Source organism: Mytilus edulis, chromosome 9 (assembly GCF_963676685.1).
Source record: "Mytilus edulis chromosome 9, xbMytEdul2.2, whole genome shotgun sequence".
Lineage (NCBI taxonomy): Eukaryota > Metazoa > Mollusca > Bivalvia > Mytilida > Mytilidae > Mytilus > Mytilus edulis.
The window spans coordinates 66,148,847-66,171,140 of record NC_092352.1 but is presented as its reverse complement, the minus strand read 5'-3'; the positions used below and the strand labels follow the sequence as shown (position 1 = coordinate 66,171,140).

At 31.3% G+C, this 22,294-nt stretch overlaps 1 protein-coding gene across 2 annotated transcripts in view; it reads right to left on the bottom strand.

Annotated features, from left to right (window-relative positions):
• Nucleotides 1-6,623: 6,623 nt before the first annotated feature.
• The window catches only part of LOC139488826 (annexin A7-like), a 34,922-nt gene continuing 19,251 nt past the window's right edge, over nt 6,624-22,294 (bottom strand). For both annotated transcript variants that reach the window (XM_071274763.1, XM_071274764.1), the window contains 12 exons: nt 17,759-17,818; nt 16,525-16,739; nt 15,773-15,932; nt 15,300-15,394; nt 14,496-14,609; nt 13,094-13,184; nt 12,256-12,335; nt 11,829-12,041; nt 11,387-11,462; nt 10,592-10,704; nt 8,292-9,422; nt 6,624-7,309 (listed from right to left, as the gene is read on the bottom strand). In XM_071274763.1, the coding sequence (XP_071130864.1) occupies nt 9,300-9,422; nt 10,592-10,704; nt 11,387-11,462; nt 11,829-12,041; nt 12,256-12,335; nt 13,094-13,184; nt 14,496-14,609; nt 15,300-15,394; nt 15,773-15,932; nt 16,525-16,739; nt 17,759-17,818 (1,340 nt within the window). In that variant the 3' untranslated portion in view covers nt 6,624-7,309; nt 8,292-9,299. The remainder of the gene's footprint in view (nt 7,310-8,291; nt 9,423-10,591; nt 10,705-11,386; nt 11,463-11,828; nt 12,042-12,255; nt 12,336-13,093; nt 13,185-14,495; nt 14,610-15,299; nt 15,395-15,772; nt 15,933-16,524; nt 16,740-17,758; nt 17,819-22,294) is intronic.

The window sequence follows — 22,294 nt, the reverse complement described above, 5'->3', positions numbered from 1 at the left end:
TTTAGAAGGGGATTGTGTTACCTATTTATTTAGGGCATGTGATGTGTTTAATTGACTTTTGTACTTTGTTTAGTAGTTTTTCGGTTTATGACAATGGAGTTTCATTTTGTTTTCAGCTAATAAGTTTAAATATCTTTTTCTGTCTCTCTTTAAATTTCTTGCGTGATCTAGATATTGAATACAAACAAAGTTTATAGAATGTTTTTTAATTTCATTTTTTTCTCTTCAACAATGATATCCAATCCTATTTATATTTCAACAATGATATCCAATCCTATTTATATTGAAAAATAATGGCCTCCATATATGTTAATGTTCACCAATTTATACTTTTCATAGATTTGATGATAGTGGTGATGCATTTTTCTTGGTAGGTAAAATTGGGGTTTTTTTTCTCCAGGAGTTTTACTTAATTAACCTCTCGCTGGGCATCATTTCTGGAGGAGTTTTGTTCATTCAAAAAGTAATTTCATGCGGTTTAAGTCATAAAGTTTATGATCCGACTGTATTAAATGTTAGCTAACTTGGTGAGGTCGCTTCTTAGATATGTCACTGGTATGGCCATTGAGACGTTTGTGAAATGGCTGCTTTGAATAACCAACACAATTGAGACCATAACCTTTTACACTAGTATTCCCCATTTTAAACTTAAAGATAAATTGGAATTTATTTTTTTGTTCTGAAAAGCTTGTTTTCTTTTCAAATTTTCACTATTTTTAATTTTCTTGTGCTTTTGGCTTTAGCATTGATATTCTTTAATGTTATAGAGGAGACACTCACACATATGCGTTTTTATGATGCACACTCACCTGGTATAACTCATAAATATGTTTTGATATGCTTTGCTACAGAAGCAATATATACTTACCATTCCGAAGCATCACCTTTCACATCCAGTTTTGTTAGAGTATGCTACTTATTCTTGAGGTTTCTGTGTAGTGGTTTGTGACATATTGTTTGTCTGTTTGTCATGGTGTTGTTAACACTTATCAAATTCGAGTACAATTCAGAATTCCAATGATAGGGGGTCGTTGTGGTCAAGTGATCTTAGTAGTTAATCAACTGTATTACTTGCCACTTGCCAGTCAATACATGGCTTTTAAACACCAACAAGTTATTAATCAAACAATCAATCAATCTGTCAAGAGAAACTGGAATGTTAAAAGATGTCTACTAGAAGGATACTGAATATACTAGAAGATTATACTTAAAGACGAAATAGTTAATAGATTTTTTATGTAATTAAAAATGAAATTAAACTCGTTATTCAAACATCCATAACACAGTTGTCATGTTCCTAACATCACCGCAATATATATACCTAGGAATGGTTTTAAAACTTTATTCTGACAAATTTTTACTGATTATTTAAATTTGAATGAGGACTTTTCTAACCAAACTAAAACTAAAACTATCGAAAATACTACCATTTATTATCTTTCAAACTCTGCACATTGATTCGTTCATGTTACACATTATTGGACAAAAAATATATTTAAATTACAATATTGTTTGAAAAAGCTTTAATAAACAATGATCAACAATTTGAATCTTATATAACAAATAAGTAAAACTAGTTTAGGCATATTATATTGGCCTTTAATTACTGCATTCCGTCTATTTTCATTAATTTGATAACGTCATGATTTTAATACAAATACCCTGTCAGAAAAAAAAAGCTCCGATAAAGAAATTAATTTTCGTAATCATTCAATGAAATGAATTTACATTTTTAAAGGTGCAGAAGTATTTTATAAATGAATATCTTTTTAATGGGGCAGAGAAGTGATTTTATGGAGAATTAAGACTTCCTTAGTATGATTTACTTGTGTATAATTCATTTTGTTTTAATTCAGCAAATAAAATATGTTTAAACTAGAGAAGTGACAATAACATAGGTACTGTAAGCAAAATTTTAGTTTTATGTCACGTGGTACAAAAAGGTATTAAGTGCTTTGAAAATTTCAAAAATTTACGTGAGCCTTTGTTTTTGTAGAGAAAACAACATGTCTATATACTTTTTCAGACGGATAATTATTGTTATTAATGTAATCGAATACTTATATTCATTTTAGTTTCATTATTATTAGCGGTATGATATTACAAAATCAAGCCTAACAGAAAGTAGGCTCCGTTCTGAGTTAAAATATGTAACATAAAAAAGTTTATTATCAAATTCATTATACAAAGGATACTATATACAGATCTACTTGATTAAATTGACACGCTCTCTCTGATTAATTTACTTTTTCCCGTCAGGTGAAGCTATTATATTCGTATGATGTTATAGGGAAAACGGTTTTAAAACGGTACTATTTATATTGCCACAGGCGACAATACTAACATTTTCTAAATTTACTACTTTTTATAATAAAAACCTGGATAAAACAGTTATGTGTAGTGTTAGTACTTTATTATTCTATTTCCAATATTAAAGCCAAATAGTATCATGACCAGTTTTCAACGGAGCTTGTTTGTGTTATCCATGCCCACCGTCATTTTGCACCAAATTTATGAAATTTTGGAAGCCTTTTCGAATAATTCTGTAGAAACTATTTCAATAGATTTCAAAATTTATATTGTAAATATACATACTGCAGTTATTCATAGATAAATAAAAAAATATATCGTACCCTTACATCCAATCACAGCGCTCCTAAGTTGACTTCCTTCACCTGGGTACACAAAAGGCCAACCTAAGGTGGGAAAAAATAAATTTGTCAGCCAATTCGTGATAGCACCGTTTTGGTCTAATGTGCTCTGATCATACATTGGTCATATGGTTATTACGTTAACCAATGAAATTCGTACATCTTTTTTTAATTTGTTTCATTTCAACAAAACTACAGAAAATCGGGAGTCTAAAATAACATACAGCAGTGTCATTATCTTGTTTGCAAAGTAAAAAACGAGGACATTATACTTATATATAACTGGGGAATGTGGTTTTTTTTTTCGCTAAAGTATGCATAATAAATTAGTTACAATTTTTTGTGAAGACAACAATGAATGTGTTATTGACGCCATATAGGTGACGCAGGCACTCGCAGTTAACAATTAGTTACAATTTTTTGTGAAGACAATACGCAGTTAATAATTAATCCTTATGCTGATAACTTGTTTTAACATTATTCGAGATGAAGTGGGTTTTTATTCTGGGAATATGCATTGCATTATTTGGAGTTCATGTGTTTGCAGCAGTTGCTTTAGCTAGAACAAAAAAACTAGCGAAAATTCGATTATTTCGATATGCTTTTTTTCTCATTATTAGTGATGCATGTTTCATGATTGAGTATGGGTGGTTTACCATTTTGATGAATATAAAAGATATGAATACTGGTGGGATTCACCAAGACCAGTGTCTAGTCATGACTCATATTGTTCCAGCAGCGATACTATCTTCTCTCCTAATGATTCTTATCATGTGCCTACACAGGTTAAATGCGACATTTACAGTCAAAAAACGAATTTTGACGGTTTTGACAAATGATGTTGCAATAGGACTAGCATTTCTGTTTTCTCATGTTTACTACTTATTTCGATGCGTTTGGGAATTCGTCAACAATGCTCAACGAGAAGAATTTCCATGTTCACCAAAATATAACACTCAGAAACGATTTCTGTTGTATGTAGATGTCATGAGTGCTTTATGCGTAACTGTGATTGCATGCTGTTACATCACTGTAATTTTCAGAATTATTCGGAATCAGACACAGGTCCATGGACTCGAAAGCTTGAGTGAATTGCAAATTTATCAGCGAAAGGCAACAGAACTGCGAATGCGCTACAATACGATTACCCTAACTTGTATCATCCTTGTAACCGCATGCTCAGTATTACCAAGAACTCTGTATGGTATGTACTCTAACATTACTGGTACTCACAATGGAGATGTAGTTAGAGCCACTAACAATTTGCTTTTGATCAACCCTTTGGTAGACCCCTTCATCTATATTTTCCGAATCAAAGAAGTACGCCGTCTTGTGGTGTGCAGATTTTTCCGATCTAACCAAACGACTCCGACATCTGGTGGTCAGTCAAGTATTCTGAAAAAAGGTGCGACCACACTGACACCCTCAAGAACCTAAAATGAAGTAAAATTGTTTTGTTTTTCGGAACGCTGCATGAAGTTAAAGAGTTAAGAGACAACGTTTAAATTAAATTATTTACATTTTTGAAAAGATCATTGTAAATACTGTAAGTTGTGTCCTATATGTTGTAAATGTATATTTTTGAAAAGATCATTGTAAATACTGTAAGTTGTGTCCTATATGTTGTAAATGTATATTTTTGAAAAGATCATTGTAAATACTGTAAGTTGTGTCCTATATGTTGTAAATATATGTCTTATGTGTATCTCTAGATTCGCCCTACTGGACAAGGTAACACTACGACTATTGAATATATATATTTATGTAGCGGGTGTGGTTGAGTGGTCTTGAGCGATGGACATGAGGCTAAGCGATTGGTGCTTTAGTATATCGAAGGTGTTCGAATCCTGCTGAGGGACGGAAAAAACAAATTTGTCAGCATAAAAAATCTAACTCTGACACTGTTTGGTTTAATTTTCAGACTTATATATATATAATGCGTTTTGTTAAAATATACTTATCTTTTTGTCTTTTGGAAAATGTTGTTGTGTTTAATTTAGACCCCTCTAACGAGAAAAGTGTTTTACATGCACACTTATGAAAATTGCGTTTTTTAACGAGAAACCTGTTTTACATGCACACTTATGTAAATTGCGTTTTTATCCAACGCAATGATAGGTATGAAAGTTGTTTTCAATTAAGACTTGTTTATATTTTTCCGTTTTGGTTTGTATCATATTTTCCTACTGGTTGAAATGATCCTTTCATACTACTTCGACTCTTTAAAATTCAAGAGTCTATCCTAAATATATGTAATTATTTGGCCTTCCAAATACCATTCGATCCCTAACATCCTTGAAGAGACATTGATTGTCGAAATCAGGATATGGTGTACAAATTTATGCTCCTCATATTTGCAGTATACCATTTTCTCCGCAAGTTTATTGTTTGCTGTTTGATATTAGATTAACATTTAGATCCATGTTCCTGATTTTCTGTTTCAGATGCTAAATCATCGTAAATGGAGGTGTTTTTCAGTTTTATTTCATTTTATAATTTATCAAATATTCAGTAGTCCAGAGTTCAGATATATTTTTAGATAATACATTTTTTGTTTGTTTGTTCCTACTTTTAACTTCTTGTCTATTGTGTTTTTACATAGTTGCTTTTGTTCTTTTATGTATCCTAGGAATGCATTTGTTTATTGTATATCATTTAGCATTCTATTTTAAAAGGGAGGGAATATATTATAAAAAAGAAATTTATTAAAATAAAATTGTACTCTTGTGTCATTTATCAAAATATCCAACGGATTTGGCAGTTGATGTAAATTCAAAAACTATAACCTGCATAGATTCAAAACTTATTTAATGTGTCTTCACGAAATGTTTTATACAAATAATGTGTACAGAATCTGACATGCAGTATAACAAATGGGGTTGATCTTTGTAAAACAATATTTAAAACATCACAAAAAGTTCTGAAGTTACAGTATTTGTCAAATACCGATAGAAGATAGGTGGAAGATACCAAAAAGGATATATATTAACTCATAGACACACTGACAATGCCATGGCATACAAACAAAACATAAACAACAGTGTCCAAAACACAACCAAGAACACTAAATACTATGCAACATGAAAAATAACCAGAAACCATAGGGTCTCTGCTACTCCAGAAGATAAACAAATCGTGCACCCTTCAAGTTGTTTATGGTAAGTACAAATACTGGGAAAACTCTGATTCAGTTATTGATGGTATGATCAAGGGAAAGATAACAGTATTGTGATTACAACAACTGGAACATATCTGTGGTCATCATAACACTAATACTTGACACATGTGAAAACTGTCAAGTCTAGGTCAAACAACTGGGACATATCTATGGTCATCATAACACTAATGTAAGACACATGTGGCACCTGTCAAATCTAGGTCAAACATCTGGAACATATATATGGTCATCATGACACTAAAACTAGACACATGTGGCACCTGTCAAATCTAGGTCAAACAACTGGAACATATGTATGGTCATCATGACACTAAAACTAGACACATGTGGCACCTGTCAAATCTAGGTCAAACAACTGGAACATATCTATTGTCACTGTAACACTAATATTTGACACATGTGGCACCTGTAAAATCTAGGTCAAATAACGAACATATCTATGGTCATCATAACACTAATATTTGACACATGTGGCACCTGTCAAATCTAGGTCATCAACTGGAACATATCTATGGTCATCATAAAACTAATATTTGACACATGTGGCACCTATCAAATCTAGGTCATCAACTGGAACATATCTATGGTCATCATAACACTAATATTTGACACATGTGGCAACTGTCAAGTCTAGGTCATCAACTGGACCATATCTATTTTCACCATAACACTTATACTTGACAGATGTGGCATGTGTCAAATCTAGGTCAAATAACTGGAACATATCTATGGTCATCATAACACTAATATTTGACACATGTGGCAACTGTCATATGTAATTCAACAAGAAAAAACAAGATATACTAGATTTAATTTTATAAGGAAAATCATAAACAATATGCATAGCTATATAAGAATTACACAAATATTAAACCCATATGACAACCATTATGCTCAAAGTTAATTTTGCTAACAGTTTTACCCATTTCTATTTCATCTATCTAATAATGGCAGTTTTGAACCTAAGTTTGTATTGCATCAAAATGTCACAAAACATTAACAGCACTTCAGACATAAAATATTTATTGAAAATGCTGTGTTCATCTGCTATTAAATAAAATACATTTAGTAAACATTTTACTTATATTATTGCTTACAAAACTTTTAATTTATTTGAAACAATTTTGAAGAGAAAAATTTACTAAATAAATTGATATCTGTTTGAAAAATAAATAGATTCTAATATAAATAAAAATATCAAGTTCAAAACTTTACACTAACTATTAATATTGATAAAAGAGAAAAGTTAACAATTTTTTATAAACATCTAAATTGTTTAATAGCATTATTATAATCCTTATATTATTTGAGGTGAATGGATTACAAATAAGTCTGATTTATATTAAAAAAAACTGTTACCTTTTTTTAAATGAACTTTATGAAGGTGTCTGATGTAAAGACATGAATATTATTACACATGATTTCTGATGAACTTTTTGACACTCCACTTCAAAGGGGTAACATTTTATTTTGGCAGTTGCTATTTGTCCGGCTAGCCGGACGAATAGTACCAGGACTATTTGTCCGGCCAATACAATGCGCATGTCACTATAATATTTGTGTCTGCGAGTAATATTATCTTCAGCATCACCAGGGGGTAGCACATGTTTGACATCTTTAGTGTTAGGGCCTAATCTTGTTACTGGTAATTGAAATTGTTGTTTTCTTCATACTAGTATATAGTCCAATGTTGATAACGAATAATTAGAATAAAATCATATATATCCCATATTTTTATATAAGAAGAGAGAATAATTTACTTGTAAAACAAACTTGGGTAGTGTTTGACTCGTGCATTTTAAGTTAACGTAAAGGATTTTGTCTAGCTGAAAAAGATACACAATTATTATGTATGTAGCTGTCAAAGAGAATTATATAGACCCCTTGACATAACGTTATCCATTCCACTGTTTTTTTTATTTTATTTACGTGAGGGGGTCGGGTGTCACAGTGTGCTCCTTTTCCCAAATTTCTCTTTTCTTTTCTTGTCTTGCAAGACTCATTTTTGGATTATAACTAAGCTAAATTGTAAAGGCCTTTTTCAACTACACTTGCTATGAACATCTTTTCCACCTGTACACAGCTGTAGCGAATCGAATAATTTAATAAAAACTGATTCTCCGATCAATTGTATAATTATCTTTTATTTCCCATTTTCATTGTGATTTCAATTTTTTAGAGTCCCTTTCATACGATTTATATCATTCTTGGAAGTTCATAATATCGTGTTCCATTGTCAAATTCCGAAAACTGCAAAATTTATCACAGATATTTCAGCCATGATCTAAAAATCAAAATCAGTGATCAGATTACACGCGCCCCCTTGGTGCTACTGAAGATAATGTTACACGCACTTTCGAACGCACATTATATGACATGCGCATTACAATGGCCGGACAAATAGCCCTGGCAATATTCGTCCGGCTAGCCGGACAAATAGCCACTCCGTTTTATTTTAGTACTGATTCAGACATATTTTTTCTTTTTTTTTTACAATGATTTACAGCGTTTATAAATTTCTGAAATGTTATTGAAAAAAACACTAAGTAACAGAATAAGTTATAATTATTAACAAACAGATGAAAATGGTTGTCATTACAAAAAAAAAACATTAGGTTCAACCTATTTTTGTTGAATATTCTCAATTTGCTAGAAAATGTATCATTAACCAATGTAAATTGTGAATTGCAAATCAAATTGATTGTCTAATTTTAATTTCAATCCCTATTTAAGCAAAGATGAAGCAACATTTCTGCAAACAAAAAAAGTTCATATCAATATCCAGGTTTGCAACCAGATACGAAACCCTATTTTTTACCATATTTAAGTAAATTGATAAAAAAAAAATTGAAAGATAAAAAAACACCATCACATATTACAAGATTTTCGTAAAAAAAAAATGCTGAAAAAAGTTCCAGACAATATTTAAATGTCTTTATACTTTGTTATTATTACAACATTTTGCCATATATCTTTTCTTTTAATCTGTAAAGCCTTACTCTTTATATGTGTAATTTGTAAGTGACTTTAATAAAATATTTAACTACTGATATATATTTATTTAAGAAATAAGACTGGTGTGTAAAAACATGCATTTAAGAATTACCTCTAATACCATGTTTGCCAAATAAAGAATGATACTAATTTTCTAACACAATTTTAAATTAAACAAATAAGATATTGTATATGCATACTGACTATCATGCTACAAAAAATCCTAATGCAAGACTTTTTTCATGAAAAACTATGGACAGAATTTAATTATATATATATATATAGGAACAAGATAACTAAATCACAGTTTACTTCTAAAAGTAAAAAAAAAATAATACACAATAGAAATGTATAAATTCTGGCTCCCAAGTTACAAAAGCTTTACTTATAGATTATAATATAACATTTGTAAAAAGTTAATAAACAACATGGTTTTAGGTGTATAATAAACAACAATGTCTTTGTTCTGTCATAAATTAAGGGCCAGTAATACCAAGAAGTAGCTTCTTGTAGTCCCCACTTGTCTCAGAGCTCACAGCATCATGAAGAGATTTTTGGTACATGTTCCTGTACTCATCCTTAATGTCTTGTAAATCAATCTGTAAAACAACAAAAGTGTGTATCAGACAACATCAACAGCTTGCAGTTTCACATTTCCATGTTCAGTGACCCATAAAACTTCAATCACTACTGTAACTTGGCAAATCTTTTTTAAAGTTCTTACAATGAACATGTGTAATAGGTCTCAATTCTTGATTGAATTGTTCAACATTTGTGATTTCAATCCTTTTATAGCTGACTTTGTGGTATGGGCTATGCTTATTGTTGAAGGCTGTACAGTGACCTATAGTTATTAATTTCTGTGTCATTTAGTCTCTCGTGGAGAGTTCTTTTATTGGCAATCATACCACTTCTTCTTTTTTATATTAAAGTTTAGAAGTCTGTTAGGAACATCTTCATTCAAAAACGTTTTGAGAATCAGTGCTTGGCCGTTTATATGTAATTCTATAGCAACATATTCATTGATCCGGTCTCAAATACCCATACACTATCAGAACATCAGTATATAATTCCTTCTCCTAAACTTCTCCTTCCTGACTCGTTCCAAATTTTATAATTTGTTCAAGCCAATAGAATCTTACCCAGACCAATCAGAACTAACTGTTAAAATTGAAAATGGAAACAGGGAATGTGTCAATGAGATTATGATGCAACCAAAGAGCAGAACACAGCCCAAGGCCAGCAATGGGTCTTCAACACAGCTAGAAAATTGGGCACCTGGAGACGGGCATCAGCTGGCCCCTAAACAGCTTACAGAAAATGGATGTCACACTTAACTCTGTAGCACATAAATGAACCATAATTAAAAAAACATACAGTCTAACATTGGCCCGGTTTCTGACTTGGGACCAGTGCAAAAATGCAGAAGGGTTAAACATGTTTTGTGAGATCTAAACCCTCCCCTTAAACCTCAGGCCAGTGGAGAATAAACAAACACACAGCAATACACACAATCAAACTCACTTTAATAGAAGTCTGAGTTCACTATTAGAATATGTAACAGAATTAAAAACTAAGCAAAATGACAATGATAATGCAAATAAGCAAAGGACTTCTAGCAGTTACTGACATGCCAACTCCAACCCTCATTTCAAATTGGCATGTATATATATCAACTTACACAAATAGCTTCACACTGCCATGGGAAGCTTAAAGCTGGAAACTAAACAAATAGCAACCTTTCAATGCAATAACTCTCAATTTTTACCTCAGATCTTGAAACAATGACTCTGATAAGTGTAGAATCCTTTGTTCCAAATCCAGCCATTGCTTTGTGTAGTCTCTCAGCAAAGTATTGTGGTCTATTCTTAGCACAGGTAACTGCAATAGGAGTATAAATCTATATATTGAGACAAAACAGTGTTCATCAATTATAATAAGAAAGTATTGTGGTCTATTCTTAGTACAGGTAACTGCAATATAAGTTGTAAAAATCTATATATTGAGATAAAACAGTTTTCAGCAATTATAAAAAGAAAGTGTTGGAAAATTCAAATATATTGAAGATTTGTTTTACAAATTTGTAATAAATTAAATACATTATATAAGCTACTGTGGATTCATTTGTTTTTGTTGGTACCAATTTTTTGTGGTTTGAGGGAAACTTTCATATTCGTGGATATTTAATTTTGTGGTTTTGACCAAATCTGCATACATCCCTTTAGAACATTTGCAATTCGTTTGATAATTTAAATTCATGGTTTCCCTGTACCCACTAAATCCACAAAAATTGGTATCCAACTAATATTAATGAATCCACAGTATAAAAAAATTGTTGTTATTCTGTTCTTTGGTCGGGTTGTTGTCTCTTTGGCATATTTCCATTCTCCATTTTATTTCTGTTATTGAATATGAAAACAAGAAGATGTGGTAAGATTGCAAATTAAACAACCATACATTGACTATTATATCTTTTTTGTTAGGTTGCTGCCCCATTCATATCTATTGAAAATGTTGAATTCTTCAAATCATGCATAGTGTACTAATATAAATTGATACATACCTAAAGCTTTGAATCCGTCCTCTAAATCACCTGACATTTCACCTTTAACTGCTGATAAGATATCTTTTCCAGCCAACTGTAAAAGAAATATTTGCATATTAATTAAAACATTTATGTATGAATATGGCAATAACTCCCATTATATGTCATTGGATTGCTTCTATCAAAATTGATGGAAGATATCTTTGGATTGAATGAATTCAACTGCTACTGTCAGTGTTTCACTGTTTTGAAAACCACCAAAATGGCACTATATAAAAAAGATTCTAAGCAAATTTCTAGGAAATACTCATTTAACAGAAATCTTACCAGTATGAACATTTCAGTTTACTTAGGATTAATTTTAATCATACTATTCCTTGTGAAAAGAGCTCCTGAATTTTACTGTATTTCAATGAACGCTTCCAGTCAAAAATGAGAAAAGGATTAAAAATATAACTACCCTATGGTACTCCTCGAATGTGGCTCTAAGTTGATAGTAATGTCGGACAGCCATAACCTGTAGGAAGGCAGACTCATCTGTTCCTATTTTCTTTGCACCAGCTTGGTATAGTTTTTGAGCATCCTCTCTTGCAAGGTTTCTATCAATTACTGATTCAACACCCTGTGTAGCAGCCTTCTGTAACTGTTCTGGGCTAAGTTCTGTTCTGTTTCCCTGTGAATATATAACATACCTAAACATTAAGAGTTCAGCTTTCTCAGAAAGACCTTGACCTGATCATTAATTTCTCTTTGTATCTTTAATTTAAAACTCTTTTTCAAAAATATTCACATATCAAAATAGTAAGTTTAAGGTTTGTTCCAAAGATGCATTAAATTGTTACCAATGCAGCTCCTTATCTAAACAAAAACCCTGTCTTTCTAAATACCTGGCAAGCTGACACTAATAGACGCTTAAAATGACCACTGGTTTCATCCATAATGTCCTTCTCCAAACTTCTACCATAATCTGTATAATAAACAATTAGTAAGTCACTGAAAATCAGAATATCTAGATGAAATATGCATGCATTAAGCAACTATGAAATATAAATAAATACATAAATACATGTACAATGTATGTTTAAAAAACTCTTTTTACATTTGGGAAATAAAATCTGAGTTGGCTGATACATGTTTATTATAAGTCATATCAGTAAAGTAAATAACAAGATTCCCAAGACTCAACAACTTACATCTTCTGCAAATTGACTGCAATACTAGATTACAAAGACATTTTTCTTGATTGAAGATGAATATAAATTTTCATTTTGTTTTTATGACGAAATCAAATTAATAATATCATATACTAATAATGGAATTATTTTTCTTCCATTTTTAATTGAGAATAAAATTTTGGCGTAATTTGGTAGAATCTATCTTACTACACATGTAAAATGTACATTGTTTATCAAAAACATCTATGTCTTACATGTAACGCTATAATTTATGACAACCTTCAAGACAAGAAACATCAAGAAAGCGCTGGGTATACATACAACTCATATTATACATGTTATGATGTAATGTCCATCACTGATAGATTTGCTTAATCTTTTTTCTTTATCATAATATCAAACTGATACTACCAAATCAATTACCAACACCAACTATTATATTTATAAAGTGAACAATTAACATATTGCCTGAGAAATTGCCACTTCATCAAGTGAACAATTAACATATTGCCTGAGAATTTGCCACTTCACTTATTTAAAAGTTCCTTACTTTTTTGGTAGCAAACAACAATTTCTTTGATATCTGTGTTAGGTCTTGTTAACAGGATTTCAATCAGGACAGATTCTTTTGTTCCAACACCCTGTTGAAAAAATAATCAAGATTGAATTATACAATTGTAAAATTAAGTTCAAAGCATTATTTGAAGACATAAAACACTGAAAATTCATATGTTATTTTGGTTTATTTATATGCAAATAATGCCACTCCTTAAGTGTCGCAATAATACAAATAATGCCACTCCTTAAGTGTTGCAATAATACAAACAGGTCTTTTGATATCTGATACAAATAGCTTTTAATAAAATCGCAATAATTGAGTTCACATTTTTGTTCATTCTTTAAAAATATCAATAATAAATGTAGATGATTTATGCCTGCAAAAATTCTAAAATTACAGTGTACACACACAGGTTTTGCAGTTGGTAAAAACCAACAATGTCTCAGACTCTCCATGAAGAAATGATAAAAGTCATGTGAACATTTAACATGTGGGGTTCGTGTTGTTTATTCTTTAGTTTTCTATGATGTGTCATGTGTGCTGTTGTTTGTTTGTCTTTTTCACTTTTAGCCATGGCGTTGTCAGTTTGTTTTAAATTTATGAGTTTGACTGTCCCTTTGGTATCTTTCGTCCTTCTTTTAATCTTATATATCCCTTTAACTTATGTCATACTTTTAATTATTTTTGAGTAATTCAATGACAGTAAAAGGTTTTTAAGCAACAGTTATTCAACAGTGGATATATTACCAAAAATAACATTTCCTTTTAAAACATCACAGTTTCCCCATTTCATATAACCACTCTATCTTGAAAATGTCTTTAAAACTTTGCATAAATTATAATAAGACTCAATAAGATTGGATCGGATAGGATAAAAACTCCTAAACCACTATACCCCTATATTACAATTAGAATAATGTATTGTATACATTTTTATTTGCATTAACTTACCCTTCAACTTATTACGTACAATTTTTTCAATACATTATGAACAATGTAAGGGAGCAACCATTTAAAAAAATTTATTCAGTTTTTCGATAATCAGATTATTTTTTTCAAAATTTTACACTTTAAGGTAGGGGGGAATTTGCATTCTGAATACTTTTTGTATCCCATTAGGAGCTATATGTGACCAATAGTAACCTTATAGGAATAGCCAAATTCTCCTCTTAGTTTTTAATTCATTTTTATATTGTGTCAACAGGAATTTTAGATATACATGCTATAAATCATACCAGTGTCATGGCAGAGATATCCATATCTTTTTTAGTTATTTACAGAAGGCTTAATGAACTTCAAAAATTTTAACATGCGGTATAAGAACTTAAACATAAAACTCATTATCATTATCATTAAAGGTAAAGTAGAAATGTATAAATAAATATTTACTTACTTCCATAGCTTTGTGAATAGAATAAGCATCATAGAAAGTGGTTGGTTTAAACATGGCAAGTATCAACTCCTCCAAATCTCCACTTAACTCAGATTTCAAATCATGAATTAGATCCTGAAAGTAAGTTTTAATTTTTTTTTTATAATATGTAAATAAATCAAAACGTAGCAGGTAAGTGAGTTAAAACAGTTGATTACCAAAATGTTGATATGAAACTTCAAATATTATCCATCATTTACCACATTCTTTTTTCTTTTTTCTATCCAAGACGTAAAAAAACCTAGAAAAGAACTGAAGATATTACAAGAATGCAATTTGAATCTGAGCTAGAACTCCAATTAACAAGTGGTGTTTTAATGTCTCATAATTTACAAGTCAATGGATAAATATACAAACCCTATACCGATCTTGTATGATAACTAGTCCAAATGATATTAATGAAAGCAACTTATGGTCAATGTATTGCCTTCAACAATGAGCAATACCTAACTCAAATGTGGTGTAACAGCAGAACATCAGAACAAACTGTAAACATCAGTTGGAAACAGCTAGACTTATCTGATTGGCACAAGCACAAAAAAAGAACTAACATATACACACATAGTACTGATCTTCAAGTACTTAAACAGTTACTGAAGGCTTTTAAAAAGCAAATTATAACTAAAAAATAAACCATTTTCTCCAAGGCTAACTTTGTTTTCATCTGGTTGTTTCCAAATAAAGACAGACAATGATTTTGAATGGAAACTGCAAAGATCATGTTTTGAGTGCATTATACCATTACACAGTGATTTGATTATGTACCTTTCCAAACAAAGTCTTGAACATAACCAGTATTTCTTGTCTTTGCTTGTTAGATCTACGACTTATAACATCCACAATGGCTCTTTCATCAGTGCCTACAACAAATATTCATAATTTTGTTAAGTTGGGGAAAAAACAATTATTAAACAAAGATACTGGTGACCTGAGAAATGCTATCATAATAACATTTACGGTACCAATTTTCCTGCACCAGATGTGCATTTCGACAATACATGTCTCTTCAGTGATGCTCGTGGCCAAAATATTTGAAATCCAAAGCTTATATAAAAGAGGAAGAGCTATAATCCAAAAGGTCCAAAAAGTATAGCCAAATCCGTGAAAGGAATCAGAGCTTTGCATGAGGGAGATACATACATAATATGTAATATAATTTTCTAATTTGTATGATTTTTTTTTTTTACAATTTTTTACCACAATTAGATCAACATAATTAACTACTGGAATGTACCAACCTAATCCCTTCATAGCTTTTCTTAGTATCTGTGCATCTTGTTCAGCATTGAAAGGTTTAGCAGGTACAATGGTTGGCCTTGACCTTTCTACCATGTTAGCCTGCACATTTAAATTTGCCATTCCGGTGGTTGCCATGCCAACATTAGGGCCACCTGGTGCCTGTAAAATATATGGTGCAATAATAAGACATCTAAATTATATTGATTCTATAAAATTTTATATTTTTCTTGGTAATAACAAAGGTGCTATATATAGATAGATATAAATTATTAGATTAGAAGTTTGGAATTATTATCAAAGCAAAATTTGGCTAAAGCAATAAAAAGCAGCATTTTCTTTCCATTTACAGTAGCTGTTTTTTTGGAAGCTCAAATTAATAAAAAAAAAAAAAAAAAAAAAGCCAAAGCATCTCTAAAATAGTTACATTTTAGCAAGAAATCTAATTGAGCTATATATTATAAAATTGATTGTGGTGCTCTTGTATGAATAAATGAGATGCTGACAACTACCCAATTACATATAACTGTAAATCATAAGATATCTTGGGGGTTTTTGTGGGGCTTTTGCTTTGTATGGTTTTAAAATATGATAAAGATATTCCAAACTATAACATTTTAATATCACTATTTTTATATTTCAAATATTTATCAAATATTACTTATTACATATTTATCCTGAAGTTTGCCATTTTTTAAACTCTAAGACATACGGTATCTTCTTTTGACAAACAAGTGAAAAGACAAAAACTTACCCCTGGTTGTACATAACTTGCAGGTTGTCCTGCACCAGGTGCACCATAGGCTGGAGTTCCACCTGGTTGACCATATGGTACTGACTGAGCTTGTGGTGGTGCTCCACCTGGGGCACCATAGGGTAAACCTCCTGGCTGTGGTGCTCCATATCCAGCCCCTCCGCCAGGCTGCTGTGAATATCCTCCTCCACCAGCAGGTGGAGCAGCAAAACCCCCTATTATCAATGTAAAAAAAAATCTGGTAAAATACTAATAAATACTCCATCACTAAATATCAGCTGCGAGCCACAATGTGAACCTTTTTGGCGAGTGAGCGTAGCGAACGAGCTAAAAAGTTTCACATTGTGTCGAGCGGCTGATATTTTACGATATCTATACGAAGAAAACCCGATTATCTTTTTATCGTTCTATTACTGGTCGTTTCTTTCTCCCTAAGACAGGTTTACGCTTGACAAAAGCAAGCTTGATAACGTCTCCTCTCACATTGTGACGTCGCTGATAACTTCTCCTCTCACATTGTGACGTCGCTGATAATGCCTGGTCTCGTTTAGAAGTCTTGATACGAGAATTACAGAGCAGCAGAGCAGGGTGATATAGGCGGAGGGAAGGACGATAAAACCAATGATTTCCCCTCATTAGTCTTCGTTAAATTTGAACTTTCAAAAAAATGTGCTGAATTTATCTTTATTTCAAATAAGAAATACTTAGCATGAGTCAAGTTTTATCCTGTCCAGTACTATAGACAAAAAATTCACACACCATTTCATTGCATATAAAAAAAAAACATCAAATTTTCACCTTTTTTAGAAATCATGTAACTTCAAGTTTCTAAAATATTCTATAGAAACACTAAATAAAACAATAATGTTGCTTTGAAACACCCAAGATATATGTGTTAATGACCCAGATATTTCCTAATGCAATGAAATGTAGAATCAGTGGCGGATCCAGAACTTTTCATAAGGGGGGGCCCTCTGGTTGACCTAAGGGGGGGTCCGCTCCAGTCATGCTTCAGTGATTCCCTATATATTCAACCAAATTTTTCCCACAAAAGGGGGGGCCCAGGGCCCCCCCTGGATCCGCCTATGAGAATTAATTATCTACAACTGTCAAACTCAAAGAGAATTTTTTTTCGACCCTTTTCCGTATGCAACTGTATGTAACATACTATGATTTGGTGGTATTACACCTGTTAGTATGTGAAGGTAAAAACTGACAGAAAATATATGCATACCTGCAGGTGGTTGACCAGCATATGGTTGTACACTTGGTGGTTGTCCTGCATAGGCAACTCCTATAAATAAACATCTTTCACATTAAAACCAAGAAAACAGATACATGTATCTCATAAACAAATTTTCATGTCGTCATCAGTGAATTTGATCAATTATTCTATCATATGTTCTGTTCATTAGTGAAAGTTTATGATTGGAAATAGATCAACACACAGTGCTTCTCAAAATGCCAGATATGAATAAAAAAGATGTGGGCTATAATATCAATCAGACAGCAATCCAATGACCATAATAAGCAAATGACATCTACTTTCATTACTGATAACATGCTCAAGGTTATTACAAATGCAATTGCAAACTGTTGTGATGGTAATAATTTTCTTCCTCTCAGTGGAGCTGTAGAGTCCAGAATGTTAACTTTTTTTTTTTTTTTTTTTTGAACAATTAAGTTAAATTTTATCTTTCATACTAGATTTCCTATGCAATATGAGGTTAGACATATCTTTCTATGTTGTGATGTTACCCTATTGTTTCAGATAAGGGTGAAGGTTGGAGCCTATTCAAACTTTATTAACCTGCTGAAATTTGTATGCACCTGTCCGAAGTCAGGAACCTGACGTTCAAAGTTTCTTGTTTTCTTTATAGATTAGACTGTTGGTTTTCCTATAAGAATGGTTTTACACTAGTAATTTTGTATGGACCTTTATAGCCAAGGCTCCCTGTTGAAGGCAGTACTTTGGATTATAATGGTTTACAAATTGTGACTTGGATAGAGAGTTGTCTCATCAGCACTCATACTACTTCTTCTTATTTCTATATATATATATATATATAAAGATATTTTGAAAGTATTAATATTTCAAACTCTCATGGGTTTTCCATTAAAAAAAATATTGGATAATGAGCTCAGTGGCAGATCCAGGGGGGGGGGGCAGGTTCTGGGGTTCCGGGGGTTGGCTGATCAATGCATTTGAATGGGAGCTTATAGTTGGAACCCCCCCTTTTTTAAATAGCTGGATCCACCACTGGAGCTATTCACACATATCAACACAACATAGTTTTTAATAGAAATCTCATCATGAAATGCTTTGTATATAATTTATTATTAGTCTCATAATTGTGAGAATGAGAGTCAAGTAAAATACTTGATCAATAGATTATTATAAAGAAATTAGAACACTGAGGTATAGTTTCCGTTAATTGTGTGAATGAGAGTCAAGTAAAAAACTTGATCAATAGATTATTACAAAGAAATTAGAACACTGAGGTATAGTTTCCGTTAATTGTGTGAATGAGAGTCAAGTAAAAAACTTGACCAATAGATTATTACAAAGAAATTAGAACACCGAGGTATAGTTTCCGTTTCCGTTTTTTGCTTTTCATATGTCAATTGAGATTTTTTGTTTGTGTCAATTGAATGATTTTTACTGTTGATTAATTCAAAGCTTTTCTAGACTTCATAACTGTCATAAGGTATGGGCACCTATCCATAGATATAGGAAGATGTGGTGTGTGTGCCAATGAGACAACTCTCCATACAAATAACAATTTAAAAAGTAAACCATTATAGGTTAAAGTACGGCCTTCAACACGCAGCCTTGGCTCACACCGAACAACAAGCTATAAAGGGCCCCAAAATTACTAGTGTAAAACCATTCAAACGGGAAAACCAACGGTCTAATCTATATAAACAAAACGAGAAACGAGAAACACGTATATATTACATAAACAAACGACAACTACTGTACATCAGATTCCTGACTTAGGACAGGTGCAAACATTTGCCGCGGGATTAAACGTTTTAATGGATCCAAACCTTCTGTCTGTATTTGAACTCTAGATATAACAGGCTATTATTTCAACTTGGAATTGTTTTCAATTATGGAATTTGTATTATTTCTTGTGAAATGAATGAAATTTTTAATAAATTCCATGTTTATTCTGTATTTAATGTTCTGTGCAACCCACAACACTACCTATTAGTATTACAAAGAAGGTAGCACACTATCTATACAAAATACATTGTATGGAAAGTCTTATTTTCAAGCACAAGAATAATGCAAATTCAATAATTAAAAATAATTCCAAGTTGAAATAAAAGCCTACGCATTTTGATTAATGTATTGGTGGGATGTTGTGATGTCCATCACACATAATCTTTCATTACTATATATAACAATATGATGTACCAGCATTTCCAAATTATGTCATGTTTTTTACCACTAAAGCCAGTTTTACTGGTGGAAAACAAGTAATCTCAGATATGTAGTTTTTGTCTTTAGTGTTTGTGAATATTTTTGTGATTTGTAATTAACTTTTGAGTTTAGACCTTTATAACTGAGTTGAAAGTTTGTTCTTATATTGTGTGATTACACTACTGTCCATTTTTTTTTAACGTAAATCAGACCTGTAGTTTTTTCGTTTGCATTGTTTTAATTTGGCATTTCAGTGTATTTAATTGCTTCCTATGTGGTATGGGTGTTGCTCATTGTTGAAGGTGACCTATAGTTGCTAACATTACCATTATTTGGTCTCTGGTGCAGTTATCTGATTGACAATCATACCACATCTTTTTATCCTTGTATTAGAACATCTGCACACAATCTCTAAACATTAACAAACTCTGTCAATAGCAGATATGTTGGTATAGTATATTAATTTTGATATAGACCTGTACAATCCATTAGTGAACAACTTGTAACTTGCAACCCAACATATTTTGTAAACTGCATTTTACTAAATACTATTTTGTGCTATTTTTTGTTTGTTCTCCTCTTGCTTGTAAACATAGGATTGTGTTTTTATGTATCTTAAAATATTTGTTTGTTAGAAAAGAACTATATACTTTTAACAATGTAACTGTAGAAATAATTTGCTCAGATTTAAAAAAAAAACGTAATGATATAAAATCCTAGATAAAGTTTTGTAATGTAGAATGTTGATTTAGGTACCTGTGTATTGCTTTAAAAATAATCCATATCCATAAAAATGTATGCACTCAATTTTGTAAAATTTAATCTCTTTTCTTGCACTAGATGATAAATGATTTTACTATTCAAAGATATTTGTGGGAAAGAAATGCGTAAACATAATCTATTCAATGATGATTTTATTCTGTGTATGGAAATTGACAGCTGATTAAGGCAAATCTGATTTGTTGGAAATTTTTTATTTAAGCAGAGCCTACATACATGTGTATTCTAATTTTACTGGGCTGTGTGAACTCTAGAAATGCATTTTGATTATAAGTCTTTGTTAAATTTTCACTTTTCAAATAAAGATATACCGGGGATGAGTCAAGTTTTATCCTGTCCAGTAGAAAACATTTTGCATAACATTTCATTGCATACAAGAAAATAACCATCACTGGAAGCAATCAATGTTCCTTTTCTTTTATCCTGTGTACAAGCTTTAGTAACCATGTAACCTCAAGTTTCCAAAACATTCTATAGAAACCCCCCAAATAAAAAAGGAAAGTGCTTTGTAATACCCAAGATATATGTGTATGACCAGGAAATGTTTAACTGCAATGAAATGTAGGATTAATTACCTACAACTGTCAAATTCAAGGGAATATTTTTTTCGACCTAATATCGTATGCAACCAGGATGTAACCTATTATGATTTGGTGCTATAACACCTTTATACAAATAGAATATGACAACACTATAGCTGGTATTGTGTCCCTGTGTCCAGCATTGTTTAGATTTGTCATAGGTTAGACAATAAGATAACATCATTAGCATCATTACTTTGCTGATGAATTTTACAGGACTAATAACCCTCTTTACTGATCTTTGGATCTTTTCCCCAATTAATTCCACAATAATTGATATAACTTCCTTAATAAAGATATTTATTTGTGATCAATCAAAATTGTATATAAATAAAATGAATCTTTTGAAACTCTATTATTAAGGTTTTCTGGAAGAAGTTTGACATTCTTGGCAAAAAATACTTTCAAGACACAATTAAGATGAACATCCTGTTTTATTTTAATAATAGGTATAAATATTGTGACTGAAAAAATAGCAAAATTGCATTTCGTAACTATATAAACTTTACCCAGTAACCATAACATCCAAAATAACAATTATTTTTCAGTCAAAATTCAACAAAAGAAATCAATGAAAATTAAAAAAAAAAAATGAGAAAAATATACAACAAACATTCCATGTTCTCACAATTTATATAAATATATATTATATAGACAACAATCATTGGCAGTAAACATGTAACTACAAGAATGATTTGAACACTAATGGACATATCATAATCTAATGCATGCTGGGTAATATTTTCAAGAGTACACCAATCAATACATTATGATTGGTTAAAAAGAAAGTCCTAAAAATTGGAAATTCAACTAATGATGTAACATTATCTCTATGTTGGTCTACAAACAATGAAACACTGTATTGGAAAATAAACTTGGAAATCAAGTTCTTTGATGCCGGATTGCAGACATGACTTCAGTCTGGTTTTGAAATTCTATCATTAAATGTCCGTAAAGTGAAGAATATGAATACTCAATA